A 26,854-nucleotide genomic window follows, 5' to 3' on the forward strand; every position below is an offset into this window, starting at 1 on the left:
TGAAAGTTTACAGAACTTAAATATTTATTTTTAAACCATTTAAAACCCCCCAAAACATTGAAATAAGCTTCATCTATAAACAGATTTACAAGACTAACAACTACAGAAGCTAGAGGAGCACTACAATTTGTTTCTGTGATGCAGTTATTTTGTAAAGCTTCAGATCAACTGTATTTACAACTTTTGCTGCTTTTACATTTATAAAAATATTTATTTAATCCATAACATTATTGTTTTCAAAAACTATTTCCAGACTTTTTTCTCAGATATAAATTCTAATTGAATTTCAGTTATATAGCAGATGAAAGTTTTAAACAGAAACATTTTTTTAAAATTAAAACAAGGAGTTAAAAGTAATTTTTTTTACAGTGTAGGCACCATTGAAAATAATTGTCCTTGGCATATCTAACCAACCATCTCTCACAAGTGTCCTTTATATAAAAATGATGTAATGGCAACATTTGACTAAAAATGCAGTATTTACTTGCACACCATTACTTTTTCAATATTTGGCAGATATATTTCAGATTCTTTAAAATGACTTTTGTGCAAAAACAAAATGTGCAGGTCTGAACCATAAAATAAACACACCCAGCCTTTATCAAAAATAAATTTACACCAACAGTTCCACAGCTAAGTACTGAAAAACAATCCCAGTTCAAAACTTCAGCATAATATACATACTGGGTTGAAAAAGGGAAAAAAACAGAAGAGAAGATATTACCCATCTAGCAGTACCATAAATATATAACTGAAAGCAACTTTATAGTCTTACCTAGTTTTTATGAAAAAAAATTCACTCCGTACTGCACAGTACTACCTTTTCGTGAAAGAATATCTATAACTCAGTTATTTGCATATTAACTGGTAAATACATATTTAAAATACATTTTCAGAAAATTATAAACAAATTATGTTGATGTACTGTATTTAATGTATTTAAGAACAAAAATGCGTATAAATATCTTACAGGAGAAACAACACCACCACACAGAACGCTGGTGTTACACTTATACCTGCTTGTGAGGTATGTATCATGCGACGCTCGGCTTCTCTGGCTCCCTTCCACCCAGGCATGTATACTCAGAGGAAAAAAATTAAATTAAGTTAAATTGGACTTCAGGTTTTGTCCATTATTGCCAAAAGCCCCACCCCCTCAACTGTATTGCTCTAAATTTTCTTACCATGATGATATAAGATTGAATTACTACTTCAAAACCTGTTCTAAAAGGTAATACATATACTGTACATCAGGATATACCTGTTGCTACATATCACCTGCAAACTATTGACATATTGCTCTCAAATATATTTAATCATAGAGCTGCCTAAAATACTGTACCAATTTAGAATTATAATAGATACTGTTGCAGGTTTATTTTTCAGGGCACGATAAATATATGCTGGTTGAAGCAGGTGCTACAGCAATACCCTTGCCACTACATTACATGTTTTGAATACGCTTGTGAAAAAGCTATTTTCTCTGAAGCTTGTTAGTGATTTACAAAAGTTTAACTCATGAATACAAAAGACCTGTACATCCCCATGTACAGGAACAAAATAGCATCAAAACATACTGTACTTGCACTTTCTATTAACTAAAGTAATGGTTATTTCTAAAAGCAAAACTGCACCTCAACATTTATCAGATTAAACAGGTGAAACTACAATATTAAAAGTTGTTCTTTACAAAATAATTTCCTGAAAATATAAAACCATGTGCACTGCCACAAAATAGTTGAGTAGGTTCTTTCAAATCCTCAATCACCATCAATATGTTGCAAAGATCCAAAAGGCACAAGGAGCTCATGAGCTAAGCACTGCCAAGCTTGAAGTAGTTTTGGTGGGTTTCACTGGGTCCATACGAAACAGCAGTCTAATTATGTGAAGTTTCTTAGGATGAGTCATTAACAGAAAATCTACAGATAAAAAAATGCAAGTAAGAAATTTGTTAATTATCGTTTCATCTTGGCAAACAGCGCATAACTATTTTTGCATCACTAAACTAGTACGTGCCTTCATCTCAACAGTTCGTAGGAAAAAACCACCAGAAGTGACATTCTCAAGAAAAATATTCCCTAGAAAGATATGTTAAAGATTATCCTGCTCCCTTACTGGCTATAAATATGCTTATGCCAAAATTGCAGGCTAAATTAAAAGGAAGCAAAGTATAACAACTACAGTAGAATTGCAGCACTAGAAGACCAAACACATACAGTAATTGTTACTATTAGTCTCAAAACTCAAACAGAAGTGTTACGTATAACTACCAAAGATAAAAGTTTAAAGCACTGGACATAGCAGATCTTTCACTTATCACTAAACTACTCAAATTTACCCAACATATGAAGTTCAGTGTCAACTAACCTTTCCTGTGGATAAGTACTTAATTTAAAATTTTTATTTTAAAATGAAACTTTTTTTTTAAACTATGCATACAAAAAATTCCTTAACTTACTTCTGAAATTTCTCCATAAGTTTCTTCACCATCTTATCTGTGATCCCTGGACATGTTGCTTCTGCCATATTGATGCTTTTCTCAAGTTCCTCAATTGCTTTCTTTCTGCTAGCATTATTTGTGTCCTGCTGTTTGAGCTGAGTAGCAAACCAAAACAGATAAAACTTGTAAAAGTTATCAGACACTTGTGTAATACTTTCAAAGCAGTTTTTTTAAGTCAAGACTTACCTCAGCAAACACAGGTGTGATTATCATTGATAAACAACTCAGGGTTTTAACAAGATCCTGATCCTAAAAGTTAACAAATAAGGATTACATTAGCGTATTCCTGTACCATGTATACTCTGCATTTAACATAGCACATGTGATTTTGAAAGTTCAGTTAAATTCAACAAAGTGGTTGAAATACATTACAAAAACAATGAAGACACAGTACATCAACAATTGTTCCATGATGTCGAAACAGATGCCTGATGACATACCTGAAAATGTCATATATTGTCAGAAAAACAGTTCAGGTTTTCCTCTCTAATATTATATGAGTCTTTAAAATTCACATCTCCATGAACAGATACTGATCTATTAGCATGCAGTAACTTTTGTATTTAAGGCTGACATGGGCATATGAAATATCACTAACAAGCATCATTTCTTGAACTACAAAAGGATAGTCAGTTCTTAGGAAAACTGAGCAACTGCTAAGTTTTATCACCATCTTCCTTAAAATTGGCTTCAAACTCAGCACTCAAAGAAGAACTCTTCAGACTGTACATACCGTCCCATTCTGTAGCTTCTTTGCATCCGGCTTCTTTCGAACTGTAGTAAAGCTCCACTCAGGATGAGAGTTATTTTCTTTGTTACTGGACTCCCTGAGGAAAAAGGATACAATGTACATAATACTAGCCACAACATAATGCTAAGCTAGCACAGTAACCCACACACATAATAAATCTATATGGATTAGTTCTGTATTCCTTAGAATAAAAAGAAAAATGTGTATTGAAACATTAGCTGTACTTTAAAAAAAAACAAACAACTTCAGAGGCTGAATAAATTGAAATATGATCAAAGCAAACAGATGTTATCTACTCATAAAGCTTACCTTCTCCCATGGCATCCCATTTAGAACAGTTATCTGATATCCAGAAAAGCAAGAGACTTACAGAATGTATGTTGTTCCACAGACATTGTGCAAACTTCTTCATACACCTCAACCATGCTCTGCAATATTCCTAATTGTGATTCATTGTTTTAGGTATAACCACTAGCCTCAGACTAGGAAATACATAGCACTTAAACAGAACTGAAATTGAGTTCAGAGATAAAAAGTTTAAAGAGATAATGAGTGCATAGCTTGACTTATGTGTTAGTCTTTAGGTTCATACAAGGGGTTTTCTTGAAAGAAGCCAATGAAAAAATATAGAACAGAGACAGATGTACAGAAGAGGAGTTAATTACAGAGAGAAACTGCAACAAACCTACTTCAGTAACATTATTTAAAAAAAACCAACAAAACACACAAACCCAAAAGAGAAGAAACTGAAAATAAACTTACGAATCTGAACCATCGGAATCACTTTCATCACTACTATGTCCCTCTGCTTTCCATCTCTTAAACCTATCAATCAGTTCTGTCAGATATGAAGTCTTCTTGGCATTTTTCATAATGAATTTGTGCTTCAGAAGTTCTTTTGCAGTAGGGCGCTGTAAGAAACACTTCAAATATTTAATGTTGTGCTAACAATCATTTTAAATGTTAATAGGGAAGATATAGTAAGACAACTGACTTCTGGAGCTAACTCATACAGTATCAGGAAATAAGTGAAACAGGAAGTCAAGAAAAGCCAGTAATCCACATTTACAAGCACTCTAAAAATATGATCAAGTCACACACAGACTATACTGCTTACTTATCCTTCTATGCGAGAAGGTACACACCCAGGAAAATGACTAATCAAAATTCTCCAATGCAACATTTCCTTGTAAGCAGAATTCAGACAGACAGCAAAAGTTCTGCTGGAAAAAAGATCCAAGACTTTCTCCTCTGTTAAAGCTTCTCTTCTGACATTATCCTAGGTTTGAGTGCATTTTAGGGAGCTGCCTCTGCCACCACCATTTCTTTCAGCATTCTCCCTCCTCCTTTCAGTATTTTAAACAAACAAACAAAAAAGACTAGGATGGAGACACAGCTATTAAAAAGCACCATCACCATTTACAGTGGAGAGTATAGTTTCTAAAATTATTTCAATCAGCTGTGCTGCACTACACCAGCAAAATGCTTCACAAGCACGAGAGAGTAGAAAACAAAACCAGAACATCTATATACACACACACACACATATATATCTACTCACAAATGTTGGGTCCTTATTCAGACATGCGTCAATGAATTCTTTAAAAGGTTTACTGAATTCTCCTAATAAAGTTGGAGGATTGTTTTTCGGAATAAGAAACAGAACTCTCATCGGATGCATATCAGAGTTGGGAGGCTCCCCTTTGGCTAGTTCAATAGCAGTGATTCCCAATGACCAGATGTCAGCCTGAGAAAGGGAAAAGTTACTTTTAGTAAAAAATTAAGGGCTATCATCATGACTAAGTATTTAATAACTGAAATCTTCACATATACTGCATCTATATAATAAAATTAACTTTGGTCTAAATAGATAACGCACAAAGATTCCTTTCTAATACTTGAAGAATATAATTCCCAAAGACCTGGCTGACTTAATCAGTCTTTAATGACAAACATCTAAAACATCACTTTTGCTGCACACTGTCACTGCTGCAACACTGTCAGCAAGTTAAACATGCACCTAAATACACATGCTTTTGCAAAAGTTTCAGAAACATTAACCTTCCTTTGATTTTTTTTTTCTATATAACGAACTACAAGCTGCCACAAATTTCCTACGTCTAATTCAGATTTTGTTTAGATAGCAAAACTGCACACCAGTGTTACTTTTTAAACTGTAGATGCACTAAGGAATCCAACCTTCTTTGACACCTCACTCTAAAGGAACAAGGCAGAGAGCTGAATCAAATCCAGCAGGTGATCACTTCTTTCCTAACAGACTGCTTGATGAATTTAGCTAGATATTATCAACAACTAGTTAGACCTGAAACACCAAGTTCACAGTGTAAGTTTCTGAAGAATAATGAAGTGGTACTTGTTTTAGTTAAAGGTAAGCATTATAAAAAAATTCTGTCTTTGCATCAAAATATCTTATGAACTATAAAATTATTTTCCAATTTAGAGATTCTTCCCAAGTGAAATATACATTACTTGCATCTTTTTAGATGAGCTACAATAGCTAATAAGGTCACTAAACGTGTTTCTCATTAAAAAGTGGCTGGCACTGGTTGACTACACTCAGCACCAAAGTCATAAACCAAAGTTTCCCATAGAGTAAACAAAGGTTATGATTTGCATCTCACCAATATTCCTCTACTATTTGTAAGAACTAAAATACCTGCACTTAATATTGAAGAATTAAACTAGCTCATTATTTACTACTGAAATATCATAACCAGTAATTGTATATTGGAGCAAAATGTTTTGAAAGAGATGGGGTTTATAAATCTCTGTCACTACAAAAATGTATGAATTTCTATTTTATTTTCTGTCATTTTGAAGTAGGGAGAGAAGGAGAAAGTTTAAAATTCAGTACGGATGTCAAAATATTCATCAGTATTAGTCTAGAAATTGAAGTGTATCCTGTCCAAAACTCTTAATCTGTCCTACCAAAGGCTTGCATCTTCTGTGCTTTCCCACCAGACTTCTGGCATAGAAAGAAAAGGGAGAGGGCATTGCTCTTGCAACATACTGAGGAGATACAGAAGGCAAAAGATTAGGTTGCTGGGAGTATGTTGTACAGCTGATTTATACACAGAGCAAGCAGAAGAGGAATTATCCTCACTTCAACTGGACAACACACATTTTTAAAGCAGGGTAGAGTGCTTTTCCAAAATGCCTGAGGGAGCACGTTACAGTTGCACCACTGAAACCCTAAACATGAGAACTCCAACATACTCCTCCTTATCAGCAAGAACCCTTGTGAAATGTACACAAATTCCTTCAAGTCTGAATGATCCTGGGAAAGTCTCCTGGAGTGTGAATAACTTCAAGACATCTCAGATATTCAACAGTCTTTTCTTTATGTGCACAAGTACACTTAGATGTTTACTATTTGCATGTACCAAGATTTTTAGATTTCTTGCTGCTATTTAAGGTTGCATCTACAGAGTGTAGAAAGTCCAATGCCAGCAAAGTACACTGTCATTTCACTAACCACACGCTCTAGGTCATCTTGTGGGTATACACGTGGGAGAAGAGGGGACTGTTCTCTCCTTATCATTTCCAGCAGTAGTTCCCAACCCTCAGAAAAACATGGAGGAGATCTGCTTTCCTACTGCTAGTTCACATAGGGAAACTCTCCTTTGTCATCCATCAACAGCTCCCATGACAAAGAAATGGACAAGGCACCATAATGCTACCACGGCTACCCATCCTGTAGTTGAAGTTACATTTTTCCTTCTCAAGATCAGTCACACCTGTGCTAAAAATCTTCAGCATTACACAGGTCCTCAGAAATACCATTAAAGAAATTATATCCAGAGCTGTTTATGCATATCTGAGAAGAGAGTAAAATTTCAGCCACAATCTTAAATAAGCTTGTAAATTCTGGTGGCATTCTAATTTGTGAGAGCTTGATTACTGTTTGAATTAAATGCGAAAGGTTGAATTGAAATTAAAAACAAACCAACCAACCCACCCACAACACTGAAAGCATCCAGTGCATTTCTCTGAAAGAATCTTAACATGAAAGCATCAACTTACTTGGTGAGTTTGCAGGGGTCTTGCAGGTGAGTACAGAGACATGTAACTACTGTATAAAAACAATTTAATCATACTTTTGATTTTATTATTTGAAATCTACTTTTTTCTCCATACCGATAGAGCTAAAAACACAAACATGAAATGGCATTTCTGTTTGATCTGCAGATACAAAGAAAAGGTATTCTACTCTCATACTTACTTTTGAATCATACGCTGACTGTTGAATAACTTCAGGGGCCATCCAAAACGGAGTTCCAACAAAAGTATTCCTCTTAATTTGCGTGTCTGTCAGCTGCCCAGCAACTCCAAAATCAGCAAGCTTAACATCGCCTTGTTCTGATAATAAGACATTGGCAGCTGCCAAGGGGAAATAACATAATATCTAAATTAGAATACTGCCCTTATGATTTTTAAAGGCTTTAACAAAGTAACATTTAAAACGTTACACACCTTTTATATCCCTGTGAATTTTCTTCTCTGAGTGTAGGTAGTCAAGACCTTTCAAGATTTCCTTTAGCATGGTAGCAATCTGGAACTCATCAAATGGGCCAGCACGCAGCTTTAGAGAAAAAACAATTTTCGCCTTGTATCTAATTTTTGCCTTGTTATTGATTTAATTACATCTTAGACTTGAAGTATTTTTTAAAGAACTAACAAGATTCATTAAATATTCAACGAAGTATGTCAACATTCTATCAGAAATAGGTGCCATTGGAACGATCACCTCTCCTCTACTGATAATACACTGAAAGTGCTGTTACTTTTCTAACATATACAGAGTAGGCACTCCCCTCAGCGTGCAATGCACATGAAAAACTAGAACTAACTTTCCACAAATTTATAGCTTCCTATAGACAGCAAACACGGCAGACTGAACTTTGCATTTTAGATTAAGTGAATTAAGAAACTCAGTTTATTTCAAAATAAATCAGTCTATTGACTGTGGGTTTTAAATTTAATGATGCTTTTTTTTTCCTCATTCCAGCATTTTTGATTCCATGCTTGCTGTTGCATCAAGAACATATTGTGCTGCTATAAAGTTGCTAGTATGGAATAAGTGTAAATTTTGCACATTAGAAAGCTATGCAAATAAAACAGAAGCAATGAAGGTGGGTGATTCTGCTGTAAAAAAAAAAATACCAACAACATGGCATTGAAACAGAGAACACCATGAAATTATGGTATGGCAAAGTGAGGCAAATGAGGCAAAACTTAAAAGGTTTATTCTTCTAAAGGTTGAGTGGTTTCAATTGTCACTAGTAAAAGCTATTTCACCATTTCTGACACTCCACATAAGACTATAAATTACTCAAAAGTGTTGAAGAGTAAGTACCTCACAGCGCCCTTCTCAAAAAGACTATGTTCCAGAGCTACAGACTACTACATGCTACACATAATTACTATGCTTTTGCATTCCTGTAGCTGAGTTGATGTGATGTAATTTCATAAAGAAGTTTAAATAGATTTGTGAAGTTAAGCACATACTTCAGCTCTTGCAGACAGGACCACTGCTAGCAAATATATAATTAACACCATTCTGTAATACTGAAGACATGATATTTTCCCTTCAGAATCACACAAAGACTGAGTTATATTATCTTACAGGAAAGGGTGGGTCTCTGCTTTACAGCTGAGGCAAAGTTGTACTGAAAGTATGGGGAAACCACATCCACATACAGTGGACTGTGCTCCTGCACTCTCTAAGCTACATCCTTCATGAATGCTACACTATCTTAAGTAAAAGGCACTTTCATGCTTAACTGAAAATACCTGAAAATGGAAAACCCAACACCTTTTAACCAGTTAAAATTAGCTGTACTCTGTGGGCATACACTTCATTCATTCCTGAGAACCAGTCCCAAAGGAAACATTTTTTATTCAAGTGTAATAAATTCTACTGGAGGGAGAGGACTGGGGACAGACAACCCAAAACCCAAAAACCCACCACATATAGCAAGAACAGTACTTTTCATACTAAAAAAAAAATTGCCTTACATTTGACTGAGAACAAATGGATGCTTCTTAATGCTTAGAGACAAACAGTAAAAACAAAAAACCCAACATCAATTCAGTACAACAGAACTACCATTCAAACTCACACTTTTTGGAGCATTACAATGTGTAATGTGTAGTAGTGATGTAATATCAGCTGCCTCTAGGGACTAGATTTTATAAAGAGATATGAAAGCACAATGAAATAAGGTTCACTAGATTTATAATGCAAAAATAATCATATACTTACAAGATCCAAAGCTGACCCTCCACCCAAGTACTCCATTATTATCCATAGTTTTGTGCCCTGTAAAGGAAGGCATGAGTTGTTAGAGTCCAAGGCTGCCATAAAAAAAAAAAAAATTTAATAGACTACTAGCATACTGTTAGGAAAATGTAAATGCAGAGTCCCATTAATCACCAAGTTACATGTAATTACTTGTAGAATGATCACCCAGCTCCTGTGCAAGATGTCTAAATATCAATTAAAGTTTGACTTCTGTATTTAAAAAAGCAACAAAAAAACCTCACCACCACTCCCCCACCACTAATCATTTTCCGCTAAATGCTATCTATGATTCCACCTAAAGGAATGGAACTTTGAGAAGTGATTTGGTGGTGCTTTAAGTTTAAACTAAGTGTTTTAATGTAAGGTTGTAATTATTACAAAAGACTGTCTTTGCATTACAGTTATTAATTCCATCCATTTGTGATACAGAAGCATTACAAATTTAATAGGAAACTTCCTTGTAACATCACCACACCTCTGATCTGAGAAAAATACTCAGAACTTAAAATTATTTTTGAGCAAGAGAGTGAGCGTGAACATGCGTCAAAGACAACAGAAATTTAAAGCTTAATGGAGGTAGCTGCTAGGTACCTCTTCACCTACATGGTAATTGTGCAAGTGTTTATCTAACATGTCCACAAGCTCCAAGGCAAGTTGTCAGATCCAGCAAAAAGTGAGAACTGACAGCCCTTGAATATGCTTGTACCTAAGGACTTGCATCCTACCACACAACATGTCTGCTACCATAGGGTCAGCTCCGATCCTGAGATACAAATCAGCACAACAACCACCAGCCTGGAGAAAAGGTACTGCCAAACCTGGAACCCTACAAAAACGTTCAGGTTTCTGAAGCTTTCAGATCAGAAGTTTGAAATCAGCCATTAAAAGGTCAAAGATCAGAGCGATATCGTTTAATAAAAAGTATGACTTAAGGCACCTGACCTTTTTTTTTTTTTTTTTAACATTACTTCCAGTAAAATTGCAAAGTTCATGTACTCCTTCACTATATGCTATTTGAATCTCAACCCCTGTGAACACATGAGCTTCTGCACTTTCTTTGTGGAGATGTCTCAACTACTAGAATACTAGAACTGACAAATTCTTCTACTACCGATCTCGAGATGCTGACTTTGCCCTTGGTATGTAGCTGCAGAAGGTGGCTGGCTCACAGAAACAAAACTGGAAAGATCTGGTATCAGATCTACAGACTGTATGTTTCAAAACTGGGATCTTCTGGTATTTCCTCAGAATCCCCTCACATTTCAGAAGAAACCCAAATATTGATCTATGGCTACTATTCTTAAGAAATTCTACAAATAAAAACATTTATTTTTTTAAAATAAAAAAGTTATTAAAAATATTCAACTGAACCAGACCTGGTGAAGTACCACACAAGCTGTTTAAGTCTCCAGCAAATATTTACTAGTGCTAGTTCCTTATAACAGAGCACAAGCTTATGATAGAAGTACTTTTTAAAGCCTCTTGCATTCTACATTGTATGCTTTCCCACCCTATTGCCTAACTAGGGACAGAAATCTAAAGAACACTCAATAAACAAATAAAGGTGCAGTTTCTGAAAGCACCACATCCAATTATCCTAACAAAGTGTGCTCTATTAGATTTATACTGAATTTTAAAATCCCACACCATTTATGAGAGTCTATTCCAATATTATGAGATCAGCAGGAAAGGGCTGGCTAATTTTAGAAGTTTTTATAAAGCCCAACTTTGTCAGCTGAGAATATCTGCAAGGAACTCCAGTTTAAGACAAACATTGTGGTTACCAGACATGTTTGGAGGATTTGACTATTACTTGAAAACAGTGTAGGGTGAAAATGAGTAAGTACTGTGTTTCTGAAATAATGTCTCAAAGAAATTGCTACTACCCACTGTAACCGGGTGTGGATATTTTCTAGCCAGGCGTGAACAACCTTTTTCCTAGCTATTTTGGGTCAATCAAGTATAAATAGACAATGTAGAACAAACAGTATCTTTAGATTGTCACAAAGCTTTGCTGCACAAAGTGCTGTACAATTCTGATGGAAGTCTCTGGATGCTGCTATAGTTCTCCATATTCAAATTTGAAAAACTGCGAATAACTTCAGGCTTGTTTTAATTGCAGAAGAGAAGAGCAAGCCCAGGTGGCTGTAATAGTTACACAAGATAGATATTGAAATCCTCAGCTAGATGGCACAAATAGGGAAAACAATCATGAAATTTTAGTCATCAAGAGAAGATCCATCTCTATGGGATCAGATGGAAAGTACAGCTCAAGTACTTTATCAAGCTTCACAAATTAGCCTAACCAAAACATGCTAGAACTAGGGTAACTTTTAATACTTAAAATATTTTTCTTGCCTGAACTGATAAGGTAGTAATACATTTTAACAAGCCATTAGGCTTAAGGAAAACACTCATTTTAGCTAACGTAACTTACACTGCTGCATTGCTACGCACTATCACTTTCAAGGGTACCCTCCACAACCAATGTTTTATTTATTGAGATGCGATGTTAACTGCAATCAAAGTGCAATACAGGACGAGGAAACAAATTTAGATCCTGACCTTCCAAAATATGAACACCTACAGACTACATCAGGATTTACATTATCTTACAGCTACAGAAGTTGTGTTAATACACCTGTAAGCTTGTACAATTCTACATGCGTTTGTGAAAGACACGATATAAAGGTAAAACATTTTACTAGCATACACAAATGTTTATTATTGTGCATTCTTTGATTATATATATGCTTGTACATCAGCTACCAGTACGTTTAGAAAACGCTACTGAACTTGCCAGATATCCAATGAAAATTTAATAAACAAACTACTAATATCTAAGCTCTAAGATTAATTCAGTGGGAAACTCCCATTCAAACTCCAAAATTCAAGATACATGGGTACCCCAAATTGCACCTTTTTGTGTCACAATAACTGAAAACTGGCATCAGCCTTATCTCAAGAACCTCAAGGAAGAAGACCTTGCCATTCTGTACTAATGATAAGGTTGTTAAAGAGTAAAATATCTGATAACAGACAAATAACATTGCACTGCTAGGTAAAAATATTAAGGGACTGTCCATATTTTTAAGATCACATTTACAAGTCAGATGTACAAACTGTAGCTAATGAGCAGCTAGGCTACAGAACAGAAGAGTATCTTACGTGGCATCAGCTGAGCTGACTAAGTTACAAATTAGTAAGTCAAGTAATTGAAATAAAGACACTCTTCCCCTCCCCCTTTTAAGCAGCAGGAGCATCTGGAAGTGCCTGCGTGTAGCTGGGAAGCCCCAGGCTCCCTGAGACTGGGCCACTCCATCCCGATCAGCCACAAGGCTGGCTTTGCATCCTGAAGTGCGAGGAAACTGTAAAGCTGCAGAGTATGTAGAACAGACTGTACAAAAATAAAATCTCTCAGCTGAAACGCTTGCAATTAGAAAACCCTCACACTTATCTTCTTTCACGTTTTAGTCATAAACAACTTTTAATTATCAAATATGCTATCTTACTGGAGGAAAAATGGAAACTGACTACAAATTGATGACAAGAACCATCTGCTTATTCAAAGCTCAGTTAACACTGGTTAAAAAACCAAGAATAAGTTAGAACAGAACATGTTCCACTACAGTTCAACTGGGTGAACTGAGGCACACATGAAAAAGCTGAAGCCAACACAAGGTCTCAGCTGCAGTTCAAAGTAAAAACTATCAAATTTAAACATTTAAAGCAGATCTAGATTACTCAACTAAGAAATATCAGTAAGTGTTGTACGCAACCAGAATGCCTTTGCACTGAGGGCTTGCTTTGGTATAGTCGGGAAAATACTAAGTCTCTTTGAGAGATTTCTAACGGCATTCCTAGAGCTTCATAGAAAGCTACATGTATCATTACTATATTTTAGTAAACTATTTCTATTCCATAAGTATGATCTGAAAGAGGGCAGACTGGCTCAACTGTTTTGTTTTCCTGTAAATAAAGATGCAAAGGAAAAAAAAACCCTCTTAGGTTTTGAAATACCTTCTATTTACTGTATGTTTATGCTCTTTTTAGCCACTATCTAAAAAGGTATTTCTAGGAGTATTTTCAGTGATCTTTATATATGAAATTAAGTATACATCAACAAACCTATGGGACCACTTTGAATGCGATCTTTGTACCAGTCATATACATAGCAAACTACTATTAATCTCTGCAGCCTAGAACTTTGCTTTGTAAGAAATAAGACGTCTTAATTTTCTGAATTTAACCTCAATATTCTTTAACCTTTAATTATACAGCCATTTGGTACCCAATTGTACCTATTTCACTGCTTCCAAGAGATGTCTAGAGTGTATAGAGAAATTAAATCCTGAATGAAGTACTACACAGCTAAATACTTAAGCTGACAGCCATTCTCAGGGTAATAGCTAATAAAAAGTCAAAAGCTATAGCAATTAAGTTAAAAAAAAGTAGACAGATACAACTCTCAAACTACCTGTTATTACTAAAATGAAAAGGCAGCATAAAAGATTCTTTGCACATTTAACAAAGCTAATACACTCCTTCCCCTGAGGAATCTCAAGGTGAAAGATCTAGTATTAGCAGGCAAGGATAAATCTAGCCTAAGAAAAATTTAGAGCCAAAATACTACTTAAACGGTTATTTATTTTTTAATTACAGAACTGAAAGTACTCCTTTATTTGTGGATGTTTTTATTTATTTACTTGGGGAACAGCAAGCAGTAGAATTACCTATCATCTAGTCTGGGATGAAAAAACATTCCTGTGAACCTCTTAGTTTTTTGGGGGTTGATTTTTTTTTAAAGAGGAATTTCTCAAAGGAATGGGAAAGTAACCAAAATTCCACAAACACCTCCCCAAGCTCCACACACAGAAATTTTCCTTCCCCAAAAACATCAGAAGTGTGAAAAGTAAACACAAGATCAGCATTAATCTTTCAGAATTTATCCATTTTGAATAGAAATGGAAAGAATTCAGCGGTGAAGAAAGTACTGCAGCATTAACATGATCCTATATTTGCCAGGAATTTTTAAGAAATAAAAACCCCTAACTAGAAGTGGATAGTTTTATGTAAGTATAGTTATTCTATTAGTGCTATATCTAAGGGGTAAAAAGTGAAAGACTTGCATAATAAGGCCAAACTGCTGTGATGCACACACACTTAGGCAGATCTGCAATACCCTTTTTGCTTATGGTACCTATGTTGCTGTAAATAATGAAAAGTCTATTTTCTTTCCCTATTCAATCCATGACTTATAAAGCTTTTTCCACCCACCACCCCTCAAAAAAATCCCCAAACAAAACAAATCCCCACCAAATTAAGGTTTCATTTCCCCGTTTACAACTGCTGAAATCATTGTTTAATTCTGAAGTTTAAGAAAACACTTTTCTAAGCAAAACCACTGCCAAGCAAAAACACTTTCCAAGATTTACCTTGACCTGTTTGTACTTCAAGGCAAACAACTGAGCTTTTACAACACAAAGTTAAAACAATGGATACCCAGGAGGATAATATTTAGGACTTCACAAAAAATAAAGGACTGATCATGTCTAGATCTGCAGTACCATTTATACACTGCTCCAGGGGAACATTCCTAGCTGAATTCAAAGTTGTCTTGAGAAGAATCATCTTGTTCTAATATACTAGGATGCGGGAAAGTAAATTCTACTACATCTCAGAGCTCTATCACTTAATAACAAACAAAACAAAAATCCCACTGATTGAGCCCAGTAACAAGAACGAAAGATGGGACATCAGTGACAGCTTGTGTGTTCACTTCAGCACGAAGAACCCACAGAATACTGAGTAACCAAGTAAACAGCAAAGCCACCATAGCCATCTTATCTTGGTCAAAATGAGAACTTAGTATTTGGAGTACAGAAACTTAAATTACCCACTTAGCATGAAAATATTAAAAATTGAGTACTTCGGCAATTTAAGGAGGAAAAAAGCCAAATCTACAAAGGACACTACTAAATAAATTCTGCAAATACTTTTACAGTATCACTAAAGATACAGCACAAGTGACACAGGAACATTTCTCAGAGATCTGTCTTTAGAATAATGTCAAAAAACCCACTATATCTTAAGGAGTCAGAAATGCACGGGGAGGAAAAAAAAAAACAAACAAACACCACACAAACCCCCCCAAAACAACAAACCCCAAACCCAAGCAAACAAACAAAAACCAACCAACCAAACCCCAAAAAACCCCCAAACTATGGTTAATACTTCAGCTTTTATTAAAGGGTTTTACTTTTTTTTAAAATCACCTAAAATATGCATGCATTGCAGATCATTTAAACAACATTTAAGGTGATTATACCTAGACAGTTTTGTAAGTTGAAAAAACTTACTCAACATTTTGTATTTCTGTAGGTTTTCCTTTTTGTTTGTTTGTTTTTAAAATGCCTTAGATAACATTTCACACACTGGTTACATAACTCTGCTGATGTCAGTTTTACTTTGTCTCAGGCCTACTATGCTGCATAATTACTAACACATCTCTACACTGTGCAGGGTGTCTTTCCATACCAGAGAAAGGTTTTTGTTTCTATAGCTATGAAAGTATTTTTTTCTTCCCCAGAAAGGCCACAAAATTGTGCTAGAGACTGTGGAGGAAGGAGAGAAAACCAAGGTCCAAAAGCAATAGCAATGGCAAGAAGAATCCTCTGTCAACTCTGTTCATTCTCTAGCTATTTGTGCAAATTCCAGCCTCAAAGAGCAAGCAGCAAAAGGAGCAAAACAAAGTGAAAAGCTATGTTCAAAGAAAACCAAAAACCTACCAAAAAAAGATCAGGTTGGCACGATAACTCTTCCCCAATTTTAGAATTTTCTCTTAGTGGCATTCAAAGTAACTATGTGCTAGCAAATCTTTGTGCAATAATATACATTACCTTTAAATATGATCCATAGTATTTTGTTACATAAGGACTATCACACTGACTTAAAACAGTTATCTCTTGCTGTATATCTTCTATTTCATCTTCTGCTTCTTCAAGGTCTATGATTTTTATAGCAACCACTTGCTGTGTCCGATTATCAATTCCTTTAAAGACTTCACCAAAGGAGCCTTTCCCAATGCGTTCCAGTTTTGTGAATAGTTCTTCTGGGTCTGCTCTATGGTTCTAGAAGGAAAAAAAAAAGAAGGGGAGTAAAAAAAGATATATGAGTTACTTAATTTACTTCCAAGTTATTAGCCCTCATTTCTTCCCAAGAAACACATCATCCAGATTTATCATCACTAGAAGGCTCGCATCAGATAAATTTATTTCCTGCACACTAACTTCTAATCCAGCTATTAGTTACAGAATATACATTATGCAATTATGGCAACGGTAAATGAGCCTCACCAGGAAGGGAGTCAGGTACAAACCTCATTTCATTTCCCCACATAACAACCCTTTAAAATGAAAGAATAGAGCTGTTCTTAATATTTTTAGTATCTGTGCAGTGATTCAGAAGACGGGGAAATGCAATTACCGGCACAGAAGCGCTAAGATCACCACCCAGGCAGAGAAGACTGGGCTTCCTACCTGGCCAACAGCCTTGGGCAGACAAAGCATCCTATCAAGTAATGCAGCGTGGAGCTAGTTGTGAGAAGACTGCACTACTGGTATTCACCGCAGATTCTGAGACCTGGCAAGATCAGGTGTCTCCAGGGCTGCTACAAGTGCTGACAGAAAGCAGAGCAAAAGGGACTGAGACATGTTCAAAGAAGGAATAAGAAGGCTGGAGCAGAGTACTGAAACGGGGGTACTGATCAGGTCTGGCTGGTATCACCCAAGCATGCCTTAAAAAGGGGAGCAAGAGCACTAGGCAGCACAGCACTGCTGAGGACACCTGGTTGATTAACTACTCTTAAAAATCAGCAGACTGATTATTACACAAATATTTTAAATTTCTCAGCTCCATTCAAGTAGCCACAAGGGAAACAAAAAGGAAGCGAATTCTCATTTTCCCTTAAAGCATGCTACGTGGCTGCTTAGAGAACCTTATGTATCCAAAAACCACAGCAGTGACTTCTGAAGGATACAGGTGACTTGCTCCACAGTATAAGAACACAAAACTTCAGACCACAGTAAGAAAGTTTACAGAAAAGTGTTTTTAAGAATTAAGACAGACATGCTAAGAGAACAGTCCATGCTTTGCAGAGAAACAGAATTAAACACATTACTGCTGTCAGAACTGAGCAACTCATTGCACAAATCAATCTCTGATCAAGTAACTTTTGCCCAAAAAAGCCCTCTGATTCAATAGCAACATTTAAAAATAGGGAAGAGATGCTTTTCTTTAGATCTTTCTTGCGCTACAGAACTCAGAATCAGCAGAAGTGACAGTTCTGGCAAAAGCAGACATTCAACCCAATGCACAGATTACCCTACATAATACTCAAGTATCAACATGAAACTCCAGAAAACATCTTTACACTGGTGTTCTTGCAAATAGATGCGAAAATCTTCACTGGGGAAAAAAAAATACATTACTACTTTAGTCCAAAATGGACAGTCTCATTTTCTTACTGGGCCCTTATTGTCACTTCTTCCCTTCTACCAGAACCAGAATTTATTCCACAATATGGTGAGATGAATCAGGAAACAGATTTAGCTAGAGTTAACCATATGATTTGTCAGGTTTATTTTCAGCTAAATCAGTTCACTGCTCATATATACCAAGCTGTCATTTGTGTTATCGTAAGAAGAGGGAACATGAAGCGATACGGCAGATTCATGCTGATCTGTGGAGTTAAGTTTTTAGATTTTGCAAATATACAAGACACACTGCTGTTCCTGAGCAGCACATTAAAGCAAGAAGAATGAGGAATTTCCCCTTTGTCTACAATGAGCTCCTTGCTACTCTGCTCCATTTAAAAAAAAAAACCAAACCAACCTCCCCAACACCTTCAGAGAAATAATTAAGCAAAAAATTTTGTATTTTCTTCTGTTGATAGATCCAGTGAAAGACCTAAAAGATGAAGAAATAGATAATCAAAGCAAATGAAAAAAAGAGAGGATGAATACTATTTGGTCTGAAATTTGGGACTATTATTATACTTGTAAAGAAAATGATTGAAGGCTTCAGGTGCTCATAAAGGTTTTAGTTAGACAAGGAAAAAAAAAAAGGAAATCTTCAAACTGCCCAAGATAGCCATATTGCCATACACTACTGCATCAGCTCCTGTGATCTCTTCATCGTTAAGACAAAAAAAATTTCTAAATAATTAAAAAAAATGAATTTAAAATTTATTTTCAGATGTGTTTCAAAAAAATTGTTGTAGGGACAGGTATGGCAAAAGCAGCAGTTACTGCCACCCAGCCTTTTCTTGCTGCTAGTTAAGCTGCTAAATTGTCATTTAGCTAGTAATCTAGTATGTTCCTAAATTACATTAGTTGCAATAAGGAATAATTAACTAGTAGTTCTCCACTTACAATAAACAAAGACACACATCCCCAAGAAACAGAGTTAAGAGAGAGGATTGGCAAAACTTTTCATTAACCCTCAAATACTCATCTTCACAAAAACTAGCTTCATTTTGAGACACACTTGGAGCCTGGGATTCCAGGAATCATTCATGCTAACTAATAGCTATTGTTTATTTGAGATGAAACCTGTTAAACACCTCCAGACAGACAAAAGAAAAGCAATTTATTCACAGACAGAGTCAGCTAATCCAACCCTTCACAAATGTTTGATGAACTCAAAGAGCAACACTTGGGTTTTGCTTGGGGAGAAACCTTAAGCAGAAAATTCCTCTGGGCTCCTCAGTGGAAATGCACATGGCTCAATCCTATACACCCACTTAACGGTCATCAAAACAAGCCAGGCCTCCAAACTCTCTCCCCCAAGCTACTCCAGGTGAATCAGAGCTTTAAAGGCTATTCTAACTTCCAACAACTCGAAAGGCCACTACATGGGAGTGCTGGAGTATAGGGAGAGATCAGGCACTGCTGGACTTCCCAACACCACGGACCTCCATGCACATCCCTGGGAGGGAGAGGTGGAACTGAGGGGCATCGGAGGAGAACAAACCGTGTGAGAGTACACATGGGAAGAGTCACATCCTTCTGTTCTGAGAAAATCCTCTCACAGCAAGCAAAGTCAGCTTTACAGCTTCTGTTACTTGCCAAGGCTGACAAGGGACTCCAGGACACTCCAGGATAAGGGCAAATATTTCTGACCAACTATGGCTAGTATTGAGATAATGTCCTTTGGAAAAGCTTCAAACTTAGAACACTACATAACTTAAGACACAGCCTTAGAACAAAGACTGCATTTTGAAACTATTTGCTTTTACCTTTCTTAATTTTCTTGTCTTTCAGACTATTGTTCTAAAGGAATGTTTTTCTGCAACTAATTAAAAAAACCCAAAACACATTTAAAGGACTACTTTTTAAACAAAGGTAAATTTATATACTACAGTAATGCCTATCCTCATTCTCCTGGTATAGAAAAGGATGGAGATATATTTTATATAAACAAAAGTATGCATACACACCCCCAATATACAGCAATACATTTTGCAGCACAGCTGGCAGCTAAGGATATTAAAAATATGACAGCAATTAAGATTTCTAACACTATTAACGCTCCTGAGCAAAACAACCAATTGTTATTCTCTGTTCTTTCACAGATCTTTCATCGAATAGGAAAAAGGTTTAGAACCTTTGAAAGCCTGCATGAATAAATGTGGTTGGGGTTTTTTTTTAATAAATATGAGTTTCTATGGGGAGTCATGTCTGTTGGGCAGCAGATGGTAACAATACAAATAGACAGTGTATGGACTCCATCATCACCTCTCCAAAGATAACACCTTTAAGTGGACAAATCAGGAAGAGAATCTATTGCTCTTCCCCTCCCTAAGCTCATTTCCACAGACAAAAGCAGCAACAAGTATGACAAGCACAGGCACATTCGCATGCCAGCATGAGTAACAGTACCAGCGCCAGCGTGACAATACAGGCCCTCTGCATAGCTTAGGAAGTCCACCATTTCACCAGTCCAGCACAACTATACAGTCTGCAGTAGTGTTCAGTAAAATCTCTCCTCTCTTATCCAACCATGTGCCATTATTGTATGCGTTTATACACATATGTATGTACACATACAGAGTCACTGGATCATAGCACAATTCAGCTTGGAAGGGACCTCAGGAGGTCATCTAGTCCAACTGCCTGCTCAGAAGCCCCAGATAAAAAACACTATAGTATAATTTTTGCCAGCATACCTGCAGTAGTTTCAGGAAGCATTCTGTCAATATAGCTTATATTAGCACTTTCTTTTGACTCCAATAAACACAGGTACACAGCAACATCCTGGCTGCATTCTGCTACAAGACCGACTGGCTGACTCACCTTCCCACCTCTGACCCGTTCATGTACCTGTTCTCCAAATTCTGCATTCTTCCTTTGACACAAAGTTAAAGTACACTGAATATCTAACTTCCAAGATTATACAGGTATCTAATGACATACTCCAAATCAGAAGAAACAGTATGTTAGATTGCTTCAGGATTTATCAGTGCAGGACAGCTCTTTTACAGAAACAGGTCTTCTAAGAAGGTTCATTAATGAATTTCATTAAAGGGTACTGAGTACAACTGTATGAAAAACTGAAGCTTCAAAGAATCTTGGACAGAGACTAAACTAATGCTTTGTATCTAACAAAATCAAACCCAGGATCCTCTAGATCTCCTAAAGCAAATAACATAGTCTTGTGAGATTTCTTCTAAGTAGTCTGTCAATATGAGAACATAGAAATAACTAAGACAACAGGATATAAAACCTGACCCAGAAATGCTGTTATACTATCCAGATTTTCAAGCATGTCCCAGGCTTAATTAGAACAGAAGTTCCCTTAAAACTGTAGCAGTACTACAGAATAGCTCACCTACATTGGGAGACATCACTCAAATACGCATCAGATAAAGATGCAATAATCAGCTCAAAAGATTTTATAAAAGGTTGGTAAGAGAAAACTAGAGTATCTGTTGGTATGTTTTCAAGTATCCACTACTATGGCACCCTAAGATGTACTGGTATCTTTGGAAGCCATCAGAACTACCTGTGTGTTTAAAAGACTGTCATTTCAAGCAATTGCTCACAAAAATAAAAATATGATCTGTATAGCCAGGGAGAAGTCAAAGATAAACTATAATTAAAAGAGCTACCTTACAGAAAGGTTGAGGAAAAGGAGGTTATAGCAAAACATTTAAAACAAAACAAAATCAAATCAATACCAAACCACCTTCAAAAAAACACCCCAGTAATTAATTTGTTGTGCAGCCTCACAGTTACATTAGCATTAAAATGCCAGATCAGAAATGTATGCCAACTTTGTTGCTGAAGCCAGCATGTACTGCACCATTTCTTTAAAGTCCCACCGTCCGCACTGTCTGAATTATGGCTAACAATAAAATTAAATAGCAGTTATGAGGCCTAGTTTATTATCTGTAAAATCTCCAAGATACCTTTTATTGTCTTAAGAATGAATACCTGAAATACAGTGAGTAAAAAAGACACTTGAAAGTCAGTAGAAGAAAAAACAGATTAAAAGTTAAGCCATTTCATGTTGTCCACATTTATCTGACACAAAATACTTCATCTGGGTTGAACACATTGATATCATAGGTAATCAGTCCCTTCATAGACATTTATTTATTCTCAGATAATAAAGTACCTCTAAGTTTTTATTCTGTTCAGAGCCCAATAAAAAATGAAACTAAGAGGGAGTAAGATTGGTAAACCCAATAGGCTATGGAACTTCTTAGAGGAATGTCTTAATCAACAGATACATTATTCTTACTTAAGCATCTTTTCATACACTATCTGCATGTAGTTTCAGATATTTTTAATATATATACCCATTAATTACACAACATGCATATTCTATTATGTAACTATATATTCACATACCTTATATATATTTCCGTATTTTATCTACATAAGGAACATTTTACTTCTTTACAACAAAGTCACCACAGGTAGTAACAGATTTTAATTCCTGGAGCTCCTCCCCACCTCCCCCTGCCTAATTTTAAAATTTTATTTTAAAATCCTATTACAATTAAAGTTACTCACACAAACAGTGCCATAGGCGTGTGTGTGTATATGCATAAAAATTTAAATAGTTTGAAGTTAATGAAGGCACAGGTGCAGATCCATTATTACTTACAAAGAACCAGAAAAAAATGAACCTGCAGACATTCAAAACAAGGGTGGAACCTGTAGACATCTTTTTTCTCCATCTCATACACACACTCTTGCTTCTCTGACTTCTGCATGTAACTAAACTCTGATGCTACCCTGCAGTCCTGTTCAAGACTCAAATATCAGGATAGTAGATATTTCATTATATTTACTGGAGCTGTATATGACACACACTGAAGAAGAAAATTATTTTAACAACAAAACAATTTGATTTTATGAAGTAGCAAACTTTTACATTATCAAGCTTTTCTACACAGTAGGCAGCAAAAACTACATCTGAGCTTTGCTGTCCTTAAATGGGACCTGACCTCTGTTACATCCTTTATGAAACATCTCCCTTATCTGACAAGGCCAAGACTCATTGCCATTTTTAGTGAGAACCTGGAGAACTTCAGTATACAACAAAAGCAAAAATAAGCAAGCAGAAAACCCATGTGGCTTTGTTTTCATCAAGTCAGCCATAAGGCGAGCTGCCTGAAAATTCATATGACTATCAAAACTTTAAGATCAGCATTTAAACCCACCCGTTCTCAGATTTTTAAGGAAAGAATCACCTTCATCTTCAAACCATCTCTGACCTGTGGCAGATGTAAGCTGTCAACTGTATGTTGTGCTGAAAATGGAAACCACTGAACTCACTTCCTCTATTCTTAGCCATTCTTTCACTTTGGTAACAAAACATGAAGCAGCTTAGGAAACAGCATAAATAAGCAGAAAGAAAGAACAACACATCTCCTGAAGTTTACCTCTTTGACACAAGCAATTTAAAAAATTTACACCATTTATTTATGAAGAGTATTCTGCTTTGAGGAAGGAAACACAAAGAGAAATTTCTCATGCCAATGAGCTTCTCTGTAACTGAATATCCTTATATTTCAAATGGAGTCCCACTTAGCTTCCGTTCTATGTATCAATACCTTTTAACCACCTAGTATCTTTAAAAAAACCCCACTCAAACCACTGCATACAGCTGCATATCCTTCAGTCTGCTCAGATCTCTGAGGAGCATGGCCTACCAAAAGAGTCAGAGGAATTAAGGAGGGAGGTGGGCACAAATTCTGTGGCTAGGTCTTTACTATGATTTGAAAAATACTTAAGTGCTGAACGCTCTACAGCTAGAGGAAGGATGGACATCCTTAGATGGAAACAGAAGTCAGTTCAAGAAATCAACAGGTTCTGGTATCCCAAAGTGTTCAAACTCTGTTCAGCATTTATTAGAGTTCAACGAGCCGATCTTTCAAAACAAATTTTATCTTTGTTGGACAGTGCAGGACAAGTGACTGCTGAATGGGTAATTAACCCACCTCAATGAACTAACTGCCCCTACCCCTGAATTGTAAGTCAGAAGATAGAGGACTACTGCAATTTCTAACTGCTGAAGAACACATGTAATCTCTCCATTTTATGAACTGCTTTGAAAAAACTTAATCTGCAGAGAGATTACAAAAGTCACATCTAATAGGAATATGGAAAAATAACCATTTATGGGCTGCAGCCTACTTTTAGCAGTATGCCTTTCCTTTCAGCAAGCAGCCTGCTTTATCAGTACACAAACAATTTTTTTTTATATTTGCCACACCCATTTAAAGGAACAACTACATCAAAACTCTGCCAGCAATAAACTATATCATGGCATTTGGACCATTTTCCTAATATTTAGATGTTTGGTATCTGCAGCTAAATGGTAACTGCTACATAAGTTTTATAGGCCTCCTCACTCCTCTATCTTAGAAGCCATTTTAGCATTTTCCAGCTCAAGTTAGAACTTGATACACAGATTTTCCTCCTGAAATAAGATTAAACTCATACTATAATCCAGCTAGAACAAAAATAACAACAAAATCCAGTTTTTTAACTTGCCAGTTCATAAACTAGAAAGCAGCAACAAGACCTCAAGTTTAACACACACAAAATATCTTTGTTAAATCTCTCCACTGAAGTAGTCATTACTTATTTTCAGGCTAAACAAAATTAAAGCAAGGCAGAAAAACACTAGTTGAAGAAGGATGGCTCCAAAACACAATGTGGGTTAAAGAGCAGGCTACAAGTTTATTTACCACAGATAAGTCTCCAGGCATAGTCGCTGCCTGCAATGAACCCCAAGTGAGAACCCACAGTTAGAGGATATCATGCCATTCCTTTAGCTTTGGTAGGGACCATTTTGAGAAACGAAGGCAAACATCAGTCTACTAGAATCCTAGATTTCTGTCCACTCCCCAAGGCTAGATGACCACAAGCTTGAAAGCTGTACTCTTCTCTTGAATACTGGCCCTTGATCCTATCAATCATACTGGACCTGAAGCTACAAGAAGCACACAATGAAAAACCAGAAATACAACTCCAAAATGAGCTACAAAGGAAGCAAGAAAACTACCCTGCCAGAACCAACCTGCCCGTTTCAGGAAACTCCTTTTTCAATTACTTTGCAGCTCATTCATAGCATGGCAAAGCATCTCATTACATAAAAGGCATGGGGAGGGGGGAGGGGAGGAGAAGAAACACCCTGAAAAAAAATTCAGATTCTTCTTGCCAACTGGGCTAGAATAAAGCTGTGCAGGAATGTAAAAATGTTCTTGCTATGACCGGTTGCCAGATGACACCTTCCTAGGTGAGAGATCAGCAACAAGATTATCTTGCTCCCCTCATAATTCTCTATGTTTTTAATTGATTTATATCAGTAGAAATTCAATCTTTTTCATTCAGTATTTAACATTTAGGCACTTTACAACACTCATGGTCATTTCAAGCTGTACAGTGTTTTTATTATTCTGCATTCAGCTCCCAACACAGAGGCCTGTATTGAAATACAACTTGACATCTAGCAAAGCATGGACACCCTCTGATCCCCCCCAGTCAACATTATTCAAATATTCAGAACATATAACAATACTCAGTTGAAAAGAAAGCCTGCAAAAGGCTTGGGGAGCAGGGGGGAAACAGAAAAAAACCCACATTCTTCAGGACTGAACACATGGCTCTTGATTTCTGGTTCATGAAAACAGTGAAGCCACCCTGGGCTCTCAGACTCCCCCTTCCACAGCTCAAGTGTGAAACCTGCAGATAACTAACATTTCTCATTCCTTGTTCTCCTTCATCGATGCATATAGAATTCATGCAGAACCAAGATAGATCACACCACAAGGCTTTTCCAGATATGCTGCCTCAATCAAGACCATTCAAATCCAGATTTTGGCAAGACCAACTTGGCTTCACACTTCTAAAAGTCAACTATACAGTTCTACAAAGCTCTCTTCGTAAAGATCTAAACTGAAGCCATGCTCTTTCCCAAGCTATGGACCTAACCAATATAGCCTCTCTCTGCAAAACTACATGCACCAGATATGAGACCAGCAAACTACTGTTACCTTGTCAGTCCCTTTCTTAATAGTTTCTCTGACTGAGTTCTTTTTGCCAGATTTATTTGGCTAGCAACCCCTCCGGCAGAATGGATTTCATGAGTATCACTAGATGGGCACACTTCCCATGAGATTAAGACTCTCCTTCAGAGCTAAAGAGTGTGCTCAGTGATCCTCATCTAATCAGCACAACAGAATTGTTCCAGAAGAACTGCTGGAAGTTTAAATTTAAAGAACAAATGACAGTTCTTTAAATAGAGTAAAAACTAGTGAGGCAGTATTAAGAAAGAATTTGATTTTCAATTGTTGTACGTTAGGAAAAAAAAAAAAAGGATTTGGAACAGTGACTCCTGGCAAGATAGCTCACCAACTCTATTTCTTCAAAGACAACATACATATAGCCACTAATTACAGTATGCCAGGAAATTATTTGTTACAGAAGAATTTCAAAACCAACTTTGTACTGCTCATCTCTAACCCCATCCACCCCTAAACCCATCCCTGAACTCTTCTGTCTGTTAATTATTAAATTCAGTCCCTAAGGATAAGTGAAAGACAAAACAATAGTCTCTTATCACTTTTCAGAGTTTATGACTCTTTCTTAAATCTGAAGGTAATCACTGAAGAGCAAACAAGTAGTACTTTTACTAACAGGTTTAAAATTTACCCTTTCACTTTTGGGGATGACTGAAAATCATATTTTCATGATACTGA

At 36.3% G+C, this 26,854-nt stretch overlaps 1 protein-coding gene across 1 annotated transcript in view; it reads right to left on the reverse strand.

The window, feature by feature from the left end:
* STK26 (serine/threonine kinase 26) overlaps positions 1-26,854 on the reverse strand; it is a 32,920-nt gene continuing 6,066 nt past the window's right edge. Inside the window, exons 3-12 of the mRNA XM_074882302.1 lie at positions 16,476-16,706; positions 9,538-9,594; positions 7,746-7,854; positions 7,495-7,652; positions 4,813-4,998; positions 4,014-4,162; positions 3,234-3,327; positions 2,687-2,749; positions 2,459-2,595; positions 1-1,919 (exon numbers count right to left, since the gene is read on the reverse strand). Of these exons, the coding sequence (XP_074738403.1) occupies positions 1,895-1,919; positions 2,459-2,595; positions 2,687-2,749; positions 3,234-3,327; positions 4,014-4,162; positions 4,813-4,998; positions 7,495-7,652; positions 7,746-7,854; positions 9,538-9,594; positions 16,476-16,706 (1,209 nt within the window). The 3' untranslated portion in view covers positions 1-1,894. The remainder of the gene's footprint in view (positions 1,920-2,458; positions 2,596-2,686; positions 2,750-3,233; positions 3,328-4,013; positions 4,163-4,812; positions 4,999-7,494; positions 7,653-7,745; positions 7,855-9,537; positions 9,595-16,475; positions 16,707-26,854) is intronic.

This window comes from Strix uralensis, chromosome 13 (assembly GCF_047716275.1).
Source record: "Strix uralensis isolate ZFMK-TIS-50842 chromosome 13, bStrUra1, whole genome shotgun sequence".
NCBI lineage: Eukaryota > Metazoa > Chordata > Aves > Strigiformes > Strigidae > Strix > Strix uralensis.